Raw genomic sequence first — 21,357 nt, 5'->3', positions numbered from 1 at the left:
GACAGAGAAGAAATAAACAAGTGGGGAAATGAAACAGAGCTGAAGTAATTCCACCCTTCCTATGGCAAGATTCAGATCACCCTTGGCCCTTTCCAGGGACCTGCGTTGTTTTGTTTTCCTTTTCTTAGTGGGAAGACAAGACAGGGGAGGAAGAAGAAATAAACATTTTTTACATTCTCCTGAGCAGTAAATCATCAAGTGGCTCCTGAACTACAAAGGAACTTCTTATAGAGCAGTTTCACAGTGCTTAACTGGCCTCTAAAATTAGTTGTACCAGATGAACACAGGGCACTAAGCTTGAAAGCTGATGGAACAGGACACTGAGCCTGGAGCACTTGGCCAGCTGACGAAGCGAGCACAGAGCTCTGTCCTACCCGTGCAAAAAGACTCTCCTTTACAAGTGGCATTTATGGCTTCTTGGCATTTTTTCTGGGCACTTTCAAACTGGCAGCCTTTACAGCAGGGGCTGTTCCGATCACTGTGGAAAGATCAAAATGAAAGGAAGAAATACTGAGCAATTATTTAAACATTTAGAAGAAGTATGAGCATGACAAAAGGCAGAGAAAGAACCCCACGTATGAGATGCTGCAGTGCACCTCCCCTTACCTGCATTTGGCACCATCCTTCAGTTTGCAGTCCGCAGAGCAGCAGGGATCAGCTTGCTGGTGCAAGAGGCCAGGATCACATTCCTCCCCTTCATCCACCCTGGAGTTCCCACACACTTTGTTGTTGCGCTCTTTGAAGCACTCCTGGGCCTTGATCTCTATGGTCCTATGGATGGATTTTTTGCTGCAGCTTGAGAACATCTGGAGAGCCATAAAGGGAAAGAACAGCACTGAGGAGCGTACCCTTCTGTCAACAAATACATCTCTGACAGCCTCAGCCTCTTCAGAGCTCTAAATCCTGGTGCCTCAGAAAGCATTTATTCTCTCCAAGCTGCCATTTTGGTAGCTAGGAAAAAGATTAAGATGGAAAGCAGCCACAGCCACAGTTGATTATTTTATAGTACCTGGACACACCATGAATTTCAGAGAAACTCAGAAAGCAAAAGATGAGCTCATCTTGCAGAGAACCCAACTGCCAGAAGTTATGTTCTCTCTTTATGGCTAATCCATTAAATTCCCCCATGCTTCATGGTAGAAGAATCATTAACTAAATAGTCTTCCTGTGTAAAAGGTCACTGACCACAGCAAAGACTCTGCACGTGGAAGCAAAATTATGCAACTATACCTTATTGTTTTCATGATCTCCACTGACAGCAATGGGATACATAACGTATTTCCCTCCCTGGTCTTCCGTGGGGGCACATTCTGGCAGACTGTCAGGATCGTGCTCTGCTCCGAAGTTATGTCCAAGTTCATGTGTTGTAACCAAGTCGGCCTCCTTGTTTGGAGATTAAAAATATAGCACTGAAATAAATCATTCTGAGCAGGACAGGACAGTAGACCCCAACTACTTCTAAGTCATCTGCAATTCTACAATGCGCTGAGATGAAAAAGCCACTTCTCCAGCATCATTTCTTAGAAGGAGGGAACTAAAGGCAAGTACAATGATGGCTTGCATCCAAAGGCAAGTGCCGCCCAAGAATACCTATTCAGTTTTGTTTTCAACATAAAGCAGATACTCAAAGTATCAAAAACTGATTTTAAATAGCAGAAAGGCATGAAAGTTCAACACAAAAAACAATCCAAACCAACAGCAGCTACTGCAATTAATCAATCTCTTGTTCAATCTTATCTTGCCATTAATTTTTTTCTAAAGAGAAGATTACATCAGCAGCACTGAATAAACTCTTCTGTTACATGACTGCTAGGAAAGACATCTATAGATGCAGCCCAACAAGGAGGAATTCCTAACATCTCCAGTGCAGGGGATGACTCCTTGTGCATCCCAAGGCAGCTCCACATGGTGGCACAGCACCTCTCTGCCTGGCCTTGGCCAGCAGGTGGTGGCAAGTTCACAAGATGACAAAGGAAAGTGGCACAGAAATGCATTAACCTCAGGAGACCGGGTGGTTTGTGACAGAGAAGGGAGTTTGGTGAGGTAACAGTCACTGCTGCTGGTGTCCAGTACTAAGTGTGCCCAACAAGTGAGCCAGGGCAGGAGAGCTGCCCAGAGTTCACATCGGTGCTTCACGGTATTTCAGTTGTGGGAGGGTTTTAAGCAGATTCTTTTTCTTTTTAAGTCTGATCAGACGCTGTGCAAAAGTCTCCCTGTGAAAAGTCTGCATGTGCCCACTGCCTCAGCCCAAGCTTTGTGGCTGCTGCCAGGACAACGTCAAACTCAATTTCCTTTGTTGTTCAGGACAGGGCTCCAGCCTGGAGACTGAACAACGGATGCAAATAGCATGGCAACAGCCAGAGCTCTTTGTCAGCATCCCTCTAGCACAAAGCTTCTCTGTCTTTTTTTTCCCTATCTTCTTGACAGCTTCTGTGCCAAGTTTTAGCCCACACATCAATTATGAATTCCCTTTACAATTGGTCTACAGCAAAGCACAGTTGAGAAGTCAGCAGGAGAAAAACATGCCCTGCTGCAAAGATCTGCTAGCTGCAAATGCAAACACTGCTCTGCTAACTTCTCAAGCAAGTCAAAGCTCATACTGAGGCCTTTATGTCTTTATTGTCTCATCAGCTATGAAAAAATCATCATCGATTTATATTGGTATTAGCACCCTGCTTATTACACTGTTCTCTGCACTACTTAAGATGCACACACACAAAGCACAGGCAGATGAATTTCATTAGAAGGTCCAAATGAGACCTCCTGCTATGCCTACACTACCAGCACTGCTTTACCTTCACGTAGAACAAACCTAGTGCATGCTATCTTCCATCTGCATGCTGAGGATGAACGTAATTGCAAACACATTAAGTCCTTATTTCAGTCAGGCTAATTTTATTCTTGCTGTAAGCCTGCTGGCTGTGTAATATTGCCTGTCCTGTTTAAGAGTGAAGTTTTTTTGTTTGTTGGCAGTAAAACATTTAAATTAATTTTCACATATCAAAAATCCTATTCGTATTTGAATAACTTTTGGACAGACCCTATTAGACAATGGCTGCATTTCCCCGTTGCTGTTCCCCAGTGAATCCAGTCTTCCACTGCATTCAATCCTAACTCCCTTTGTCAACCAGGACAAAAACAGCAATAAGAGCTCTGCGACCTACATCCCTGTCCCCAGGGTTCTGACTCCATCTGAAAGCCAGCAGCTTGCTGCTGGCAGCACAGAGCATCATCACAACCCCACTAAACACATCACCAACAAACAAGTACATACACCAAACACTCACTCTCCACAGAGGATGCTCTCTTACCTTTGTAAGGATGGTTTTCCCATAGTTCTTGGTGCTGGTTAAGCCACTGTTCAGGTAGATGTCTTTCTTTACAATGGGACTGTGATAAGCTATAGAAGTGAGAGAGAAACAGAACAAGTCGACAAGTGTTTTTCTTGTTTTCATTTTTTTCCTTTCTAGGAGGTAGATAGGCAACTATTCTTTGTTTAGCAAAATGAACAGCTTTATTGTTCTCACAGAGTCACCACTGAGCCTCTTGCCAGTTTTCTCCAGTGGGAATTCTTTCAAGCACAGCACAAACAGCTCATGCATCGCAGCAAAGGGGGACAATACAAGAAATTTCCAAGACAACAGCATCTGCCATTCCAGAACTGTGGCAAGATGTACCCACACGAAGTGGAACTTGGTCTAGTCAGGGCTCAATGGCTTTCACTGAGCTTCTTCACTCCAGATAACCTTGTCATTTTCCACCCCCTTCCCCTCTTTTTTCAGCTCCAGCCAAGAAAATGGCCATCAATTCTACCCAAAAGACAACCACTAGGGACTCTGCAAATAAAACGTTATGCTCCATGAAAGCTAGAAGAGGACTAAATACAAACAAGAAGCAGCTTTCAAGTCACAGTTGGAAAGGAAGAAAAGGATGTCTTGCCTTTAGGACAAATGCCACCATGGCTGTTAGGTCTGGGAGAGCCAACGTAGGCCAGTCCAAGTGTTCCCATATCAAAATCTTGGTATGTGAAAAGATGAGCAAGGCACACGTGTGCTGCTTTCTCAGCAATATCAAAGCTAAATTGCTTTAAAGAGGAAAAAAACAAGTATATTCTCTGTAAAATGCTTCATGGTACATACCAGATATCTATAGATAACTTATTTAATAAGCCAGGCACCTTCTAAATCTGGTTAAGTCAGACAAAAGCAGATGATCATCTGTCCTATAAATCTGACAAAATGTAAACGAATATCCACGTACATTTTACACATTCACTTATGTAACTTGCCAGTTCATTTCCCCATTATCACACAGAGGGAAAAGCCAACTGCACTAATTTTGTGAAGGTCAGAAGGTAGTCAGTCTTGAGCCAGATGTACCAGGACTGCTTTTCTGACTCAAGTTATATATTAATCCCAGTTGGTGTGCACTCCATAACTACACAAAGGAGACCTTTGCTATGGCTCATGTTTACTAGTTTGACTTAGTCTAACGTTTATACATCACAGGAAGAAAGTGAAGGAGTTCCATTCACTACTGCAGAACAGCTGTGCAAGTAATTCCTTTAAAAGACAATTTTTCCAAGGGTTACTGCCTACCTCTAGCAGCATTTTCACATCCCAGGCATCCTTCTTGTCATCTGGATAACTTTTTGCCATATTGTAATGCTTTTCTCCATGTTCTACATGATTTGCTTCACTGTGGATGATAATCTACATTTCAAAAAGGGCGACAACAACGTAGAAGAATTTTGGTCAATTTTATAACTACAGAAAAGTTCTCAATGCAATCCTAAATGCCTCAATAGATCTGCAAGAAGAAAAACTCAGATTCAGCATGCTCACAGTGCTAAACTTTCAGCTTCTGCTAGCTAAGGTACCATACCATGAGCAACCACCACACCAGCCCTTGCAGAGTAACATCAACAGTCTTCATCAAAACACTGATTTAAGATGCACATTACATAAAAAAAAAAAACCTAAAACAAACCCTTAACAAATACAACTAGGACTCTCAGAATTTATAGATCCTGAACACCACGGAATTACTGTTAACCAGCATGCATTTTACAGGATCACTGCTTTCTCAGCAGACTAGCACTAGGGCAGTATGCTTCCCTCCTGCCCCTCAATCAGCTCTCCTTCCTTGCTCCTGAAGAGCCAGGCCCAGCAAATGAGCTGCCAGTTCAAAGCATGGGTGTTCCTATGTGACACATGACAGCTCTTGCAGTACTCAGTACAGATGTATTCCTCTTTTTTAATGTCCTCTGCCAAATGTCTATGCTTTAACTTCCAGGAGCTATCAAATGAACTGACTCCACTATATTCAATCCTAAACCAGCCTCTACACTACCGTGATATTATGTTTAACTGCAATGGTTAAAGTCATTCAAGCAGGATTTGTGTTTCTTTCACATATTTGAGGTGCACTTGTGTTTTATCAGCTAAGCACTACCCACCAAAAGAAAGAATAAGTACGTGTGTCTGATAGAAACAAGAACTGCACCTCTGAATAGAGATTAGGTACAGGAAGAGAGAACTCCCATCTCAAAAGCTGCAAGGAACTGAAAATAGACATGCTGTCAAATCATTAACCCCACCTCTGGTAAGATGCTACTTCTTAGTGCTGCTGTCTGCGGCTAATAAGTAAGATTTAATTGTTTTCATCTGTAATCCAGACAAAACAGTCAAAAACCCTGACACCTAAGAAGAGTTCTTAACGTTTTATCTTGGAAACCCTTTGCACAGTCCTGTGAATACCCACCTGCTCTATCTGAATGCCGTAACCTTTGAAGGCCCCGTTGTCCCAGGAAGTATTTCGGTAGATGTCATCTACTCTGTCTATCAGTTCAATCTATGCAGGAAAGAATAACAAGTTACAACAGTCCTAAGCTTTTGTGTACTGAAGTTCAAGACACTCCAAGAAGCTGTTTCCAGATAAATGCTACACTTCAAATTAAAAGTGAACCTTGTTAAATGTAACAGACATACCCAGTGATCCACAACAGCACATGGATCCAAAGAGTACTACCAAATACCTCCAAAAACTTTCCATCACAAAAAAGCAGTCTAAACTTTCCTTCATCGCTTTCACCAGTGCAGAGGAAGAGGTAACATTAAAAACAAGACATCTTGGAGAACATTTTGCTCATAAGTGGTTTTCTAGGTTTCTCTGAGGGCACGGGCAGAGGAGGAAGCTGTTTTTACTGTTTTGTTCTAGCACTGAACTCAGCTGACCCTTCAGACCTCCTTCCCTTTTGCAGGCAGTAAACGACCATTTTCCTTATTACAGCTCAAGCACAAGGTTGCAGAAAGTCTCTCATTGACGCTTGCAATCAATATCTCCCTTTTTCAGCTGTTCTGACCTACTTAAAAACCACCTTCTATTAGACACAGAGCATCAAACTTGCTCAGAATGAAGAATGACATTTACAGTCACTTAATAATAGCTTGTACTTCAGTTCTTCCATCTGTGTTGTTTACAGCACACACTTACCCAGGAAACACAACAGTAGGTTAAGACTCAAAGAATCATATGTCAGATGCTGAGATAAACTCTGCAGATAGATGAACTAAGGCTCTATTACCTGGGGATGTAAACATTTCTGGGAACAGAAAGGTCAAAAAGCCAGGAAAGATGGCACAGGGTGATGAGTACATCAAAGATTTGGATTCAGAAAGAGACTCCTGAGAAACAATGTATTTTCACAAGTGGTTTCACTCCTTATTCTCTCATGTCCTAAAAGCATTCCTGCTGTAGGAAGGTGTATTTCACAACTACACATGCAACCAAACTCATTGTTTACTGCTCCTATTCCAAATTCTCTTCTCCTGGACAAAGAATCTTGGATGAAGCTGAGAAACTATACAAGTTGTTTTTGCCTCCTGTGTGAACTTTAAACACATTTGGACCATTTACACTGGAATTGAAAGTCCAAGAGATTCTAGAACTCTGATCAAAAAAATGTTTTTAACAAGAAAACAGCGTAACGACAAGCAGCACGCAAAGGGAAGGGGTTGAAAAACTGAAGGCTATTTAAAATTACAGTATCACCACTATAAAATACTTTCAATGCATGACTTAGTGTTTTCCCAGGTAAAAGGCACACAGACACAATGTACATATGCTGTAAAAGATCTGCATAAGCTCAATGCTGTTACAGCTACTGAATCACTTTTTTCCATTTACTCCAACAAATTATAACAGTATATTTACTTACCAAGTAGTTTATAGTAGTACTCTCTTCCCCTCGGCCCATGTACCTGAAAAACCGATGATCTGCCACCACCAACATCTTGCACGTATCTTTGGAGCTCTCTGGAATGGCTCTTTTCTCCCGGAGGATGCCTGCTAATGTGCATAAAAAAAATTACACATCCAACAAGCTCTCTATGGCCATGTCTAAGAACTCTGAGTCTTGAATGTGATACTGGGTGGGATTTTTTTGGTTGCTTGATTTTGGGTGGAGCTGAGGACTCCTGAATTTTGTCTTTCTAACAGTCCTCAGACTTGTTGTAAGGAATGGGATGTACAGTAATGAAAGAGTTACTGAATGAATTTACCGACAGTTTTTAGTCATCAGTTTCTGTCCTAACAACTCTTCCTACTGTCCCCAGTCATTATCCCCATCCCTGGGATGCAGCAGAAGATAAACTGGGACTGTAACATTCATAGCCCAAGAGGAATTATTACAGTGCCTATAGATACCAAGTGGGCCCTAGAGCACACAAGCATAAGGTTGTTTTAGTGTTCACCTTAAAAAGCCTACCTACTTTGCTGTGAGCTGTCACAACAAACAGTACTTCAGGACAAGAAAATGGCTTCCTGTACTTCACTTACACTCGGATAGAGCTGGTCATCCTTTCAGTAAGCCAGGAAGAAACATTCTGCTAGGGACAGTTTCTTCTTTTCAGGATGCTGGGCTTTGTTGTATGAGGGGGTGAAGGGAAAGGGCATTAAAATTCCCTCTGAACCAGTGACCTCTAAGAATTATATCGGAAGGAGCAACACAGATTATTGCCCAGGTTGTGATCTCACTTGCTCACACAAACAGAAATCAAGTGTTCATCTTGAAGGTTCTGCTCTCACAGGGTATGGAGGCTCACCTTCATTTTGCTTACTCTCTTCCAGTCCTTCAGGTAAAAGTTCCTCTTCGTTCAGCTTTAAATAACCACATACTTTGGGAGATTGCAAACGTGAGAAATCTTTAATATCTTCAGATCTGTAGACCAGCAATCTTTCATCTTGAACATTATCTATAAATCTCCACAGGGGCTGAGAGCACAAGAGCAGCAGAAATGCAGGTAGTCAGGAACACAGTCAATGCAAAGACTTAAGTAATTACAATACATACACATACACCCACAGAGCCAAGTCTCCCCAGCTTTACACACGTTGCAGTATAATAATTTCACCCTTGGAAATACATCTACCAACAAAACTACACTGCCAAGAATGCCAACTGAATTCAACTCTTCATGGTCCACATGCATACAAAGACCTAAGATGGTCTCAACAGAGCAGCAGCAGCCATCTGATAAAACTGTAGGAGAGGGAGTTGTAGTCCCCCTCTGAATAAAAGCAGCCTGAGGAGGCACCTCAGGCTCCTCTGATCCCTCCATTACTAGGAGCTAGGGAAGGAGACAGCTAGAATATGCTAATGAATGCTCTGACTGTAGTCACAAGGGGTATCTTCTAGATAGCAGAGGATATCTAATTGCACACCAAAATGGCATCGGAGGCAGACTCTTCATTCCTTAGTCACTTAAAAGCAAGTGAAAACTCCTAAAAATCCAAGAAAACCACAAAATCTTAACATAAAAACAACCTAACTGCATAGCAGATACAAATAATGATAGGGAAGTGACAGCGTGTAAGTAACATCAACAGCAACACCAACAAAAAAAAAAAAAAAAACACCCAGGAGCTATTCTTTGGGCAAGGCCAAGCAGCACAGTCCAAAACCACCCTGCAGATCACTCAGCTCCAGGTTCCCTCTGGGTTTGAGGCAGCACTCTCTGAACTTCAGACAACTCATATGAGCCATGAAACTGAGAGTAAATACTCCGCATTCCAAGGCAAGGCAGGATGCACAAGGGATTTACATTAAGATTCACAGCTCTTCCCAGCAGCGAGAACCATGGACATAAAGGAAGGCAGCACTGGGACAGTTCTGTCAGTACTGCCTTTTGGGAATGGTCTCTGGCACCCACCAACACACGTGGGTATGATGCCAGGGTGGTGCGGGGCCAAAGCTGACATGGGGATGTGTGGACAACCCAGAGTCTCAATGAGTACTATACAGAAAATTGAGACATGCTCATATTATTCTTGGGCCACAAACACTAAAAATGCTTTATATCATGACCAAACTGCTACTATTTGCTCTCAGTGCACAAGTAGAGTGGTTTGTGCGTTCTAGTAACATTTTTATACTTGTATAGGACCAGATTTTTCAGGCTTACCTATAATTCTGACTATCCTTAGGTTAGGAAACAATTACAATATCCATATAGCACTTAGCCATAATTACTGTTATTCACTCATTTAACAACTTGTGTCTGGGAATACACTGCTCTGAGTGAGTAATTAGGGTAGTCTTATAATTATACCTTTAGTATAGAGTAGTTTAAAATAACACAATAAAAACAGAAAGAAGGGAGCAGAGAAATAAGCTGATTTTTAAACAAACCTCAAAGAAAGGAAAAAAATTCAACCCATAGCAAAGACAGTTCTGGAACGCTCAATAAACCTCAACTCTGCTCAGAAGGCTGCACAGTTCATTATTCTAAAGGACATGACCACCACTAACTACCAATGCTATCCATTTCTGTTTCTAAAAATCCTTTCCTCTTTAAGATCTTGCTTCCCTCTGATGGATCTAAAAGATGCAAATGCCACAGAAAGGCACTCACTAATAAAATTCAATACTCGCTGAAGTCAAAATGGTTTTCCATTTTCATTCCACCTTCCAACTAAAACAAACGTCACCACCATCACCAAGTCTATTCTGAGCTACAGAAGTGTCACTGTGACCAGTTAGAAACAGAAACACACAGGAAAAAGACAGACTTGTTGAATATTCCCTTTAACAGTAAGGCATACCTCTATATTGTATTCCTCTCCATCAGTATTGATTCTTACAGTAAAGTCTTCATCCCCAATGTGTGCCACAACCTTGGAATTATGCTCCCCTTTGACATAAAGATTAAAAAAAAGTCACACATGCATTCCTACAGAAACACTGATTCCACAAAGACATTGATTTTTTTTTAACTCATTTATTAAAATTCAAGAAAGATTAACTTCAATCTCTGGAGAACATTCTAGAAAGACAGAAAAAAAGACATGAACCTCTATCTTAACTTCCCACTGGCCACAGTCAATAAGGCTTGGCTTTAACTGATAATTTTTGGGTGCTGCTGAGGACACCTTGGGGATTGGACACGGATAACTCTGGTAACAAAGGCAATCCAGACCTTGCCATTACCAGCCAGCAATATCACTGCATCGGTGTGCACTCCAGTGGAAGAATTCCACCACACCGAAAGACAACAAAAATCAAAACAACTTAGCAGAAGTGCTAGTGCTAGACTCAAGTGGAGCAAAACACCCCTTCTTTCCAGGAAAGTAGCTTCCAAAGAGTCATATTAAAGTAGTTTAACCTAACAACACGGGCAATGCTGCATCAGCACTACCTGAGATTTGCTTTCTGTGACAAGAAACACTTAAATCCCCAAATTCTAGGTGCAATTAAATACTATTATCTTCAAAAATAATCTGCTGCTGCCTGTGTATACTGTATATTCACACATGCCAAGCTAAATGGAAGACTCCAATCTCAGAAGCCTGGTACAACAGCTTAAAAAAAAAAACACTAAAAAACCTGAGGGGCACAAGAATGAAGTTGGCATATTCATCCTAACCGTGTTTGATGAAAATGAGAATAATATAGCATATTCTGTGGCCCAATGACTCAGGCACAGCTGTGCCTTTTCAGCACTGACATGCAGACTAGCCCGTACTAACCAACAACATGTCCAGTGAAGAAGTCTTGCCATTGAACATGATATTCCTTCTCCTTGCCTTCACCATCCACAATTAATGCTTGAAATTTTTCTGAAAAGTGTTCAGCAGTTGCAGTTAAGTATAATTTAAAGTGCCTGTAAAAGAATTTACTTCCATTTACTTTTAAGCAAAAGACACATGCAGAAGTTTCCGTTTCACTGAAGGTCCAAAAGAAGTTAAGAAACACTACTAAATCTGATAAGCAGACTATAAAAGCATACATTATGCAACTCAGAACTGTAAATTGTTAGTACATCTACAAAACATTTTAAGTGCTAAAGACGCTTAACTTTAAACAAAACAAGAAAAAATAACAGAAGAATCAAGGATTGCTCATGATGCACTTTTTCTCCGTATGCATTCAAGCAAAACCAGACACTGCTAACATATCTGACCAAAGGAAAAGCAGGTAAGGAGATTTGTTCATCTATTTGAAATTAAATTTTCTCAAAGTTTTCGTTCACTTGGTTTTTTTGTAATCTCTCCTTCCCCTTTCACCAGTGCTTATAATTCACATCTGGTGAAAAGTGGTTTTCTTGAATACAGAGCTTATGCATGGTAGGAATAAGATTACATCACCACAAAAGAAAAATCTCTCAGGCAATATGGCACTTTTCCCAAACTGAAGGCACAGATTTCCAGTAACCAAAGGACAATCAAGTTAGACAGCGTTACCAAGATGAGGTAAAAGCAGAATCCAACTCCATCTGTGAGAGCAGTCTACCTGAAACTAAACTTAAAAACAAAGCAAGAGCAAACACAGATCGCTGCCATTTCAACAACCAGAATCCTGACATATTTTTGTTTCCTGAGTCTCTCTGAAGCCATTCACACAGCCATGCAGACCACTAACTTAAAAGAAAAAAGGGCTAGTCATGATAGAAAACACGGTAATTATTTCTGAGTTTGGGACTGTGTGTTATTCATCACAAACTGAAAGACAGTATTATTTCATTGCTGATTATTTAATTACCTCTGCAGGGCTGAAAAACTTAAAAGCCTCTCTACATGAGTCTCAGGCTGGAGGTCTCTCTTCTTCAGTGAGTGCTGCTGGATACTGGACTGAGAAAGGATGTCATAGTCTGACAGCATGGATTCAACTGTATCTGAGAGAAAAACAAAGTTTGATAGCTTTTAGTCTTTCTCAAATGCACACGTCAAACATCTATAGCAAGATGGCAGTTTGCTCTAATTTTAGGATAGCTGTTGTACATTTCTGTAAAGGTACATTCTGTGCAGTCAAGTAGAAATCATTGCACAAAACAAAAGATGCAATCAGAGAAACAGAATTTAATTGACTTCTTAGAGCACTCTTAGAGTAAATAAGGCATCATTTCTACTGCTATGGCTGTGCAGAGCTCATGGCCTCCTGGAAAGCAAGCAGGAAAGAACACTCCCCATTGCTCTGGGATGAATAGCTTCTCATCTTCACCTGCTGCTCCCCATTCCATCCAAGGCAAAATGTGATTTAAGCTAAGGAAACTTCTACCAAATTCACAGCAGGTCAGAACTGCAGTTATTACTTCTCCATCCAACAGCAGCCAGAAAATAGATGGCTGCATAGCTTCATCCATCACAAATAACTAGCCAGGCACCTCCATGTTCCCCAGTCACTTATCATCACACAGAACACCAGCTTTCCTCCTCCAAACAAGAAAACTTCTTCAGAGGAGGGAGACAAAGGGCATGAAAATCATGCACAAACTACAAATTCAAGGCAATATTTAGTAGATGCTTGCAAATTTAACATGTACACAAGCACCTCTGGCAAACAGCAGTCACTCTAGCTGATAAGGCCTCCTGCACACACAACAACCTATGCTTCTCCTTTCTGGAGCACCCAAAACAAGGCAAGATGCTTGCCTTTGCTTCCACAGGTGATAACAGATTCCTTGCTATTTGCAGGTTTCCACAGACACTCCTATTCCCAGTTCATAGTTTTCCTCCCCTGCTCCAAGTGAGGAGCCAGACACAGCTTATAGGAGGCAGAAGGGTCTCTATTCTTTATTTAAAAAAAAAAAAATCACCCTTTCCTCCAAGTCCAGTTGTGCTTTAAAGCATAAGAATTTCTGGTACTTAAAAGGAAGCTCACGAACAGGAGGGAGAGTGACTTTTTACATTGTCTGATAGCAACAGACAAGGGGAAATGCTTTAAAACTAAAAGGGTATGGCAGGGAGTCGGGACTGAGTAGGCTTTGAAGTCCCTTCCAACCTAAGCCATTCTCCCTGTCAGTCCCACACCAGGCCTCAGTAGCAAAGGCAGGACCCCGCAGCCTGCAGACAGGAGGCCAATCTGTCCATGTGTTCTCCCCACCAGAAGCCACCAGGCCACAGCTCCTGGGCTGCTCCTTAGCACATGGCCCCTCCCTGCCATTTGGCAACACAGGAATGGCAGCATAATTACAATTTCCTGATTTCTGTTTACAACACACAGGTCGAAAGCACCTGCAATCGATTACCAAGCATTCCGGGTTATATGCAAAAGCGAGTTTCCACCACCTTCCCTTGTGGGATGTTGTAACTGACTGCTTACAGCACGGCATCTTCTCACAAATGGCTGCACTGAGGAGGAAGGCAGGGGCAAGCAGGGAGAAACAAAGATGAAAAGCTAGCCTTTTTTTTTTTTTCAATTAAACCTGAGGTCCAGTGATGCTGTGCTGAGGGGCACAGCCCCAGCTGTAGAAAACAACACTGCTGCTTTCCACTCCCACTTACAAAGTACTGCCCCAAAGCCAGGGGAAAGCCACAGCTAAAAACACAGCAGACACTGCTGTGGCCAGCCAGAATGACTTGTGTCTCGGTTTTGTGACCTGAAAAGACTGCTAAAGAAATTACAGTTTTATTTACTAGGCAAAGAGAACTTCAGAAGTCCCACTCCACTTAAGCAAGGGGCAAGAACAAGAGCTGCAGAGCTGTGCGATGAGTAAGACGTCCTGTTAGAGTAACAGCTGAAATGGGGCACTCCTAGTTCCTGGGACACCGAAACAAGAATGCACTTGTTAACATTTCCTTCTTCCTAAATTTGTTTGCTTTTAATTTTACTTGCAACATGTAATTAACTCTAAGACATGCTGCTGCTAGACATAAATCAGTCACCTAATTCAGGTATCAGACAGATGTGGAAATAAATGGATTCATAACACGCAAACCTCACTTTTTGTGTTAAATTTTCATACTGTGAAAATGAATTGATGTCAGTGATTTATTAAACATAAAAGATGAAGTGTCCTAAACAAAACACAGAGGTGAACAGAGCCCGCCTGAAGGGCTGGAGCCACACAGCAATCCCAGAGCTCACTACTTTTATTTGAGTTTAATGATCCATTTGGCATTCCTGCTTCATTCCCTCCTCCGTGGTCTTCAATGAACTGAGCTGACTTAGGTTTTCCCAAGCCACATTCCCGTGGTCCCTTCCCTTCTGTCCCCTCCTAAATTTTTGCATTCCTCTCTTTTGCAGAGGGACACCTTACCTTCAGCATGATACCCCAATATTCACAACTTCGTTTTTATTATTTTATGATAGCCAGCCTTCATCCCACACACCTTCCCTGCTGGGGCAACCCCCAAAACATACACTGAAAGCGCTCAGGTTTCTATGAGAAACGGAAAGAACATCTGTGACAGAGATCACAATCCAAAATCAAAGCAAACTCACAGCAATGGCTTGTCCCCTCCTCACAACTTCTTTCAACCCATTTCAAGGCTAAGCCTACTGCCCCAAAACCACCGTTTAGTACAGGAAAGTATCTTCCAAACAAATTATGGGCTAATGGGCATTGTATCAGACCACTCCATCAGCAGAGAGCTCAAGAATGCGCTGGGCAACAGTTCAGTGGAATTGGAAGCCACTGCTTTTTTTTTTTAAGAATATGTTTCTGTTCAAGTATTCTGCTTCCAATTCAAACACCAATGGCATCTTTCTCCAGCCACCCTGGCTTTCATAAGCAAAACAGTGAATTCCCATGATCTCATGCTCAATCTATTGCCCTGAAAGCAACAAGTAAATGAGACAAGTCAGCCATTTCATAAGCATTCTTTCGAATTACATTATTCATGCAGATGTTATGCTTATCTAGACACAAAGTTTGAAACTAGAAGATGTAAAAAAAAAAACCTCTTAAAATTTTCTTTCATAGTTATCTGATTATAGAAAATGTCTCTAGTTAAAATAAGAGACCCAGCAGTGTTTTTACATTTTAACCTCTACGAATTCAAAGTGACCACAAGAGCACCAGAGGAGTTTGCAGGAATTGTTACAGTTCTTATTCCTCCAACCATCCAACAAGGAATAAAAGTAGAAATAAATCTTGTGTGAAGAGGCGGTGGATTGGGATGACAAGCCTGGAGACAGCAGTCTAGGCACAAGCATAGCAAGCATTGGCTCCATGACTGTTAAATCACTTGGATCTCCAAGTCTGGAAAAAAAGCAAAGGGCTCTTGTCTGTTTCACGTGGCACTCAGTGCCACCCGGGTCCCGAGCTCCAGCAGATTTCCAACTTCACCAAACAATCCCCATAACCAGTGAGCAGTTTGCTAACAACTCTTGTGAATCAGCTGGACAATGACTCAAGGGCTGAAGGGCTCCATATCCTTCATTAAGCCATCCAACGCTATCCTTCTTCACACATATCAATATATGAATTCAAGTGAGCAACAGAGACACTTCAGATGTAATTCACAGCCCTAATCTGGACAAGAAAATACAACCCCAGAGTCTTTCCAACCTTAACAGTAAGAGCTAAACCGAGCCTGCAGCACCCCACCTAGAACAGTTGCCCTTGTCAGACTTTTTACACAAGCAGATAGCAAAAAGTCGAGGGGAAACAGTTTTAAACTAGAAGAGGGGAGATATAGGTTGGATGCCAGAAGGCAAGTCTTTATCCAGAGGGCAATGAGGCCCTGGCACAGCTGCCCAGAGAGCTGTGGTGCCCCATCCCCGAAGGAGCTCAAAGCCACACTGGGTGAGCCCTGTGCAGCCTGAGCTGGTGGGGGACAGCCAGCCCACAGTAGGGGGTCAGAACTGGATGGGCTGTGAGGTCCCTTCCAGCTCAACCACTCTGCCAGACAAGAAACAAAGGGAACTGAAGCACTCACCTCGTGTGACAGGGCACATGTATGCCCGTAATGGTGTCAAGAAATCATTTTACTTATTTCCTCTAAAGCAACTGCTGATTTGCACAGTGAGTATACACAAGCAGAACTTGTGAGAGAAACAGGTTCAAGAACTCAACAGGTGTCAGCCTGCTTATAAAACTCAGCACGATAAAGGCTTTGACTGCTGAAACACGTTTCTAGACAAACTCATCAGTAAGACTGGCCAGCCACATGGGCAGTGCTGACCCAAGTTCCAAAAGATGTGATTTTGAAAGGTCCTTAACTGTAACAAAATTGCTAAACCACATCAAAAGTAGTGCCTGAACTTAGTCATCACACAGCCAGACAAAGCCTCCAGGTGCACTTTGTTCCCTGCCCGAGGGCTGTGTAAGGCAGGCAGCAGATTTACTGCCTTGCCCATGATCTGATTTTCCTGCAGTTTTAACTACCTTATCCACAGGACCCTTCCAGAAAGGCCCACTGATAGCTACCATGGAAGAGCTAGAAGTCTGCAAAACAACCTTTAGCTCATCTCAGGAAAAACTTGTTCATACAGCTGTACCCTTATGCTACTCTAAAGCTTTCCATACAGGGAAATATTCATCAGTTTCTGGGCAGTATCTTTCTTTAAGAGTGCAAATTTTACTTGGCAGAAACCACACAGATTATTAAGCTGCTATTTCTGGTTATTTTGAATACAGCCAAATCCCCCTGATGGCTTCTATATGTTACCTCACAAACTTCCAACCTTGGAAATTTTCTCCTTCACTACACACATCATAAATGGAGGCCAGGAAGGAACAAGAGTTTTTTATGTTTGATTTAGTATCTCAGTCTGCTTTATCTGTGAAAGAGGAAAAAAAAACACAATAAGCTGCTCACATACTGACATTAGAAAGATAAGGAAGCCCCTGAAAATAACAACCTCACGTTCAAAGTGAAACACAGACAAATACAGCTGTTTTATCTTAAAGCAGAACAGCACCACGTGACACGATGCTCAAAAAACCCCAAATCACACGCCTTCGTACATCCTCCTAACAGCAAGAGCCAAGTCACAAGATGCAGTCTTACTTATCCAGCTCCCCCTAGACTGTCAGTCTCACTGCTGAGCTTACACACCACAAAATTCTGCTGCTCCCAAAATAAATATTAAAAAGAGTGGAGCTGATGCTAAGCAGAGACTAATTACTGTCTGGGCAACTGAGGTGAGATCAGTCCCCTTCTCCCTGACTGCACTTCTCCTTCAGGATGTAACTTTGCACTCGCTCAGATGTGGCCTTCCAAAACTCAAGGTGTATCACTAGCACTGAGGGGCAGAGCTCGACAGTTTCAGCAAAAATCTGTAAGATAAAAAAGGAAGGCAGAGGATACCAAGAACTTGCTCAACATCTCATTAATTGTGGATCAAAACTGAGTGGGTGGCTGCTATAGGTGCCTCCCTGCAGAGCAGAGCCTCGTTCCCCTCTCAGCCCCTAGGCCATGTACCTGTGTAGGTTAATGCAGGTTTCAAGGGGAAAAAAAAAGGGTAACACATACAGCTGCAGGAATGACTAACATCAGGAAGGTAATCAGAACCACTGGTAACCAGAGGACTGCAGGAAATTCCCACAAAACAAGCAAGTTAACCAAGAGCAGAAGAGTGAAACTGAGATGAGTCACTGCACCTATCAGTCACGAACAGCACTCAAGCTGTCAGTTTTTAACTGTGAGAGAAGAAAAAAATACTACAAAGAACAACCTTGAAAGCAATGAGACATCTCACTTTTGGTTGCTTACAAGTCAAACCAAAGCCACATAACCACTATGTTCACATAACAAAAATCTTGCAATAGTTAAAGATAGTTTGCAACAATTAGGAATGAATGTAGTGTTGAGGTTCTTCACTTGGCTAACTCTGAGGAACTATATCACTCATTTTTCTCAGTTGAAAGTTAAAATATTGACTGATTCATGTGAACAAGAGAATATAAGCCACAAGAAGCACTTTAGGCAAGGTTTTGGTGGCAGAGGGGCTGCAGGGGTGCCCTCAGTGAGCCCGTGGTGCAGCAAGCTGGCTCTCTACAGCCCATGGGCACCACACAGAACAGATCTCCAGGTGCAGGAGTGGCTGTTGCCTGGAGGAGGCCACAGCCCACGGGTACCCCTGCAGGAACAACCCCTGGCTAGATCTGCAGATCAAGGAGAGCAGCCCACAGTTGGGCAAGAGGGCTGGAATTATGAATCTACGAATCATCTACGAATCTATGAATCATCAACAACAGGCTCTAAATTATATTACTTTCCCTGTACCGAGTCTGTTTCAGCCATGGCTCTGTCCTTATCTCATCCCTTGAGCCCTTTGCCACTGTATTTTCTGCCTCTCTTCCTTTGAGGAGGGGGAGTAAGACAGCAGTTATGGAGTTCAGCTGTCCCTCTGGGTGAAACCACCACAGTTAAGTACCTCTACAAAAACAACCACCAACATGCAGCACAAAAGTCAGCAACAATTTACATTCAGTAAGACAGGTCACGTCTACATGAAGCATTTGCTATTTGTACGAGAGACAAAGCATATAGGAGGCTGTAACCTTACAGGTTTATTACAGCCTGTAACACTGCCTAAGGAAAACACTGCCTCTATAAATTCCTGCAACAACCAAACCAATCCCACAGCACCCTGGGCTGGTATCACACACAGTGCAACATGCTGTTTCGCAGGCTGCACGTTCTTGGATTCTCCTCCGTGAGGTACACTTCAATGCACCTCCCCCATACTTCAGCTTTTGAGGTGAAACTGCTAAGCCAGCTCAAACCAAAATAGCTGTTTTGCTATTCAGACCACTAAAATAAGATAAGAAACATTAATGGAATGACAGATCATGGAAGCAAATTACTTATGTTATCTGCCCCTTACCTAGGTCTTGCCCCAGTCTCTAACACATCCAGAAGAAGAAAGTTTAACTTTGCATAAGGATTTTGTCAGTAATTAGCTCACTGCACTCTTGACATCAAAGTAAACTTCCAGCCCCCTCCCTCCTCCACAGATAGCTACGTTCTTAGCTTTAAGGACTTCCTGCACTTTGTCACACTGAGGGTGATGGCTAATTCAAAACCAACTGCAGATGATTTCATGCTGCCTTCTGCATCATTATGCTCCTCCAGTTTATCCATCAACACCACCGCTATTTCTTTTTTGTTCAACAAGTCATAAATTATGCTCTCCTGAAGTACATTACGTAGACTCACACTGAACCATTTTAATCAGTCATTTCTTTATCTGATGTAATTCATTTTGAGTTGTGTGCGGCATCAGAGAAGCATGGGATAAAACAACTCAAGGCCAGGTTATCTGTCTCAGAATGTTATTTATATTTTCTATATTGCACAAGCAGCAGTTCAAAGAGCACTGCCTGCCCAAGACAGCAACAGCCATTGCATTTCTTCCAGCTCTCTGCCTAGCTTACGTTAAAGAGATCTCAAGAAACAGATGAAGTTAGATTTTGCATATAGTTTGACTACATTCTGGGCAATCCCGGGTACTCACTGCTTTGTGGCAGTGTGCTGTAATGGAAATCAGACTGAAGTAGTTCAGGTACAGCAAAACAGTTAACACTGAGGCTGGATATTTGCACTGCTGCTCTTTTCAAGTACATTAAGCCCCATTATCATTCAGAAAATCTGAGCTCCAACAAACAGCATAAATATTTAACAGTAATAAAAGATTTATCTTCAGAGATAAAGTACAAATGAAAAAGAAAAAAAAAGAACAAACTAAGAGCTGGCATTAAATTTTCAAAGGCTATATTAAGTCATTGTATCAACCAGTAGAGAATGACAAAACATCCCAAGTCAGCAGGGACCCAGAACTGAGTCCAACCCATGGCTCCTCACAGGACCACCTAAACCCAAACCCTGTGTCTGAGAGCAGTTCAAAACGCTCCCTGAACTCCAGCACCCAGGGCCATGCCCAGTGCCCTCTGGTGTGGAGCCTGTCCCTAACCCCCAGCTGCCCCTTCCCTCACAGCTCCATGCTGTTCCCTCAGGCCCTGTCACTGTCACACAGAGCAGAGCTCAGCGTGGCCCCTGCACTCCCTATAAGGAACACCACTTCCAGATAATCTGAAGGTTATTCAAAACTGAGGCTGATGTGCTCCTACCTCCAACTCCCAGCCTGTGCACAACCTCTCCCCACTCCATACACACAACAGTCACGTTGTCAGTGAGTACAGGGTGCAAATGACACAAGCTACCCCAAAAGAGACACTCTGCTCCTTACCAAAAGATGGTGATCAGCTTCCAGGCAGCTTAGCTCCATGCGTGTGCTCACAAAAACGAGGAAGGGATCAGAAAGCAGGATTGTGGCAGCCCCAATTTAGATCAGTTTAAACTGTTGGAGCACCACACCCTAACATTCTTTCAGCTGAAGAATGCTAGGAAATGACACAAGTCTTTTTCATCTATTTATTCTATTCTGTCAAATTCTGTTTTCTCTCAGTAATACTCTTTTCTTGCTGAAAAAATAAGCTCTTAAAGAGATGAGCAACAACGCTCCTAGCCATAAAACAACAACCCTTGAAACTTCATGAAAGAGTCTGCTTGGCAGAGATACAAATTATTTCCGTCCAGAAAACTCAACCTCTGGTCAAAAAGGACTAAGTAAAAGTTACTACAAAGAAAAGATGGCATTTCAGAAAACTGAGCTGTGTGTACAGCTAGGGAAACAGAACTCCAGTGAAAGGTGAACATAAAATCAGAGTGAAGTAGGCAAAAAGGTTCTGAAGGGCAAAGACAAAGCTACTAAGAGGAACAGCCGTTATTGTCATCAAAAGGAACAATACAGACGAATAACTAAAGGGGCCCCTAAAACAACTAAACTACACCGATGACCTTAAGAATGGATGCTAAAGAACAGCACCAAAAAACGAACAAAAAAATTGACTTTTGCTTCACTGACAAACTGATAACAACAAAGTGTGAATCTCTAGATCAGTAGCTAAGTAAGATAGTAGTGAGCAGTCTCCACTAGTCTTTATGGTATCAGCACTTACTTCAGCATACTTACTGCTACTCCAGAAAAAAAGTCCTGGAATGACTACTAAACGACAAAAAGAAGCCAAAATAAAAAGCATTAATCGTTGTGCTTCACCACTTCACAACCCATGGCACCTTCATCACACAAACACTGGCTGCAGTCCTAGCCATATATCTCAAATA

General features: G+C 42.3%; 1 protein-coding gene across 1 annotated transcript in view; it reads right to left on the bottom strand.

The window, feature by feature from the left end:
- ADAM17 (ADAM metallopeptidase domain 17) overlaps nucleotides 1-21,357 on the bottom strand; it is a 29,761-nt gene that overhangs the window by 6,405 nt on the left and 1,999 nt on the right. The window contains exons 2-13 of the mRNA XM_065730719.1: nucleotides 12,041-12,173; nucleotides 11,029-11,162; nucleotides 10,105-10,193; nucleotides 8,106-8,274; nucleotides 7,220-7,350; nucleotides 5,764-5,853; nucleotides 4,599-4,712; nucleotides 3,940-4,084; nucleotides 3,312-3,400; nucleotides 1,231-1,383; nucleotides 607-806; nucleotides 375-478 (exon numbers count right to left, since the gene is read on the bottom strand). Coding sequence (XP_065586791.1) covers nucleotides 375-478; nucleotides 607-806; nucleotides 1,231-1,383; nucleotides 3,312-3,400; nucleotides 3,940-4,084; nucleotides 4,599-4,712; nucleotides 5,764-5,853; nucleotides 7,220-7,350; nucleotides 8,106-8,274; nucleotides 10,105-10,193; nucleotides 11,029-11,162; nucleotides 12,041-12,173 — 1,551 coding nt within the window. The remainder of the gene's footprint in view (nucleotides 1-374; nucleotides 479-606; nucleotides 807-1,230; nucleotides 1,384-3,311; nucleotides 3,401-3,939; nucleotides 4,085-4,598; nucleotides 4,713-5,763; nucleotides 5,854-7,219; nucleotides 7,351-8,105; nucleotides 8,275-10,104; nucleotides 10,194-11,028; nucleotides 11,163-12,040; nucleotides 12,174-21,357) is intronic.

This window comes from Cyrtonyx montezumae, unplaced genomic scaffold (assembly GCF_038088225.1).
Source record: "Cyrtonyx montezumae isolate F1298 unplaced genomic scaffold, pur_monq_1.0 scaffold_13, whole genome shotgun sequence".
NCBI lineage: Eukaryota > Metazoa > Chordata > Aves > Galliformes > Odontophoridae > Cyrtonyx > Cyrtonyx montezumae.
Note: the sequence above shows the minus strand (reverse complement) of the source record. Positions and strands in the feature narration are given on the sequence as shown.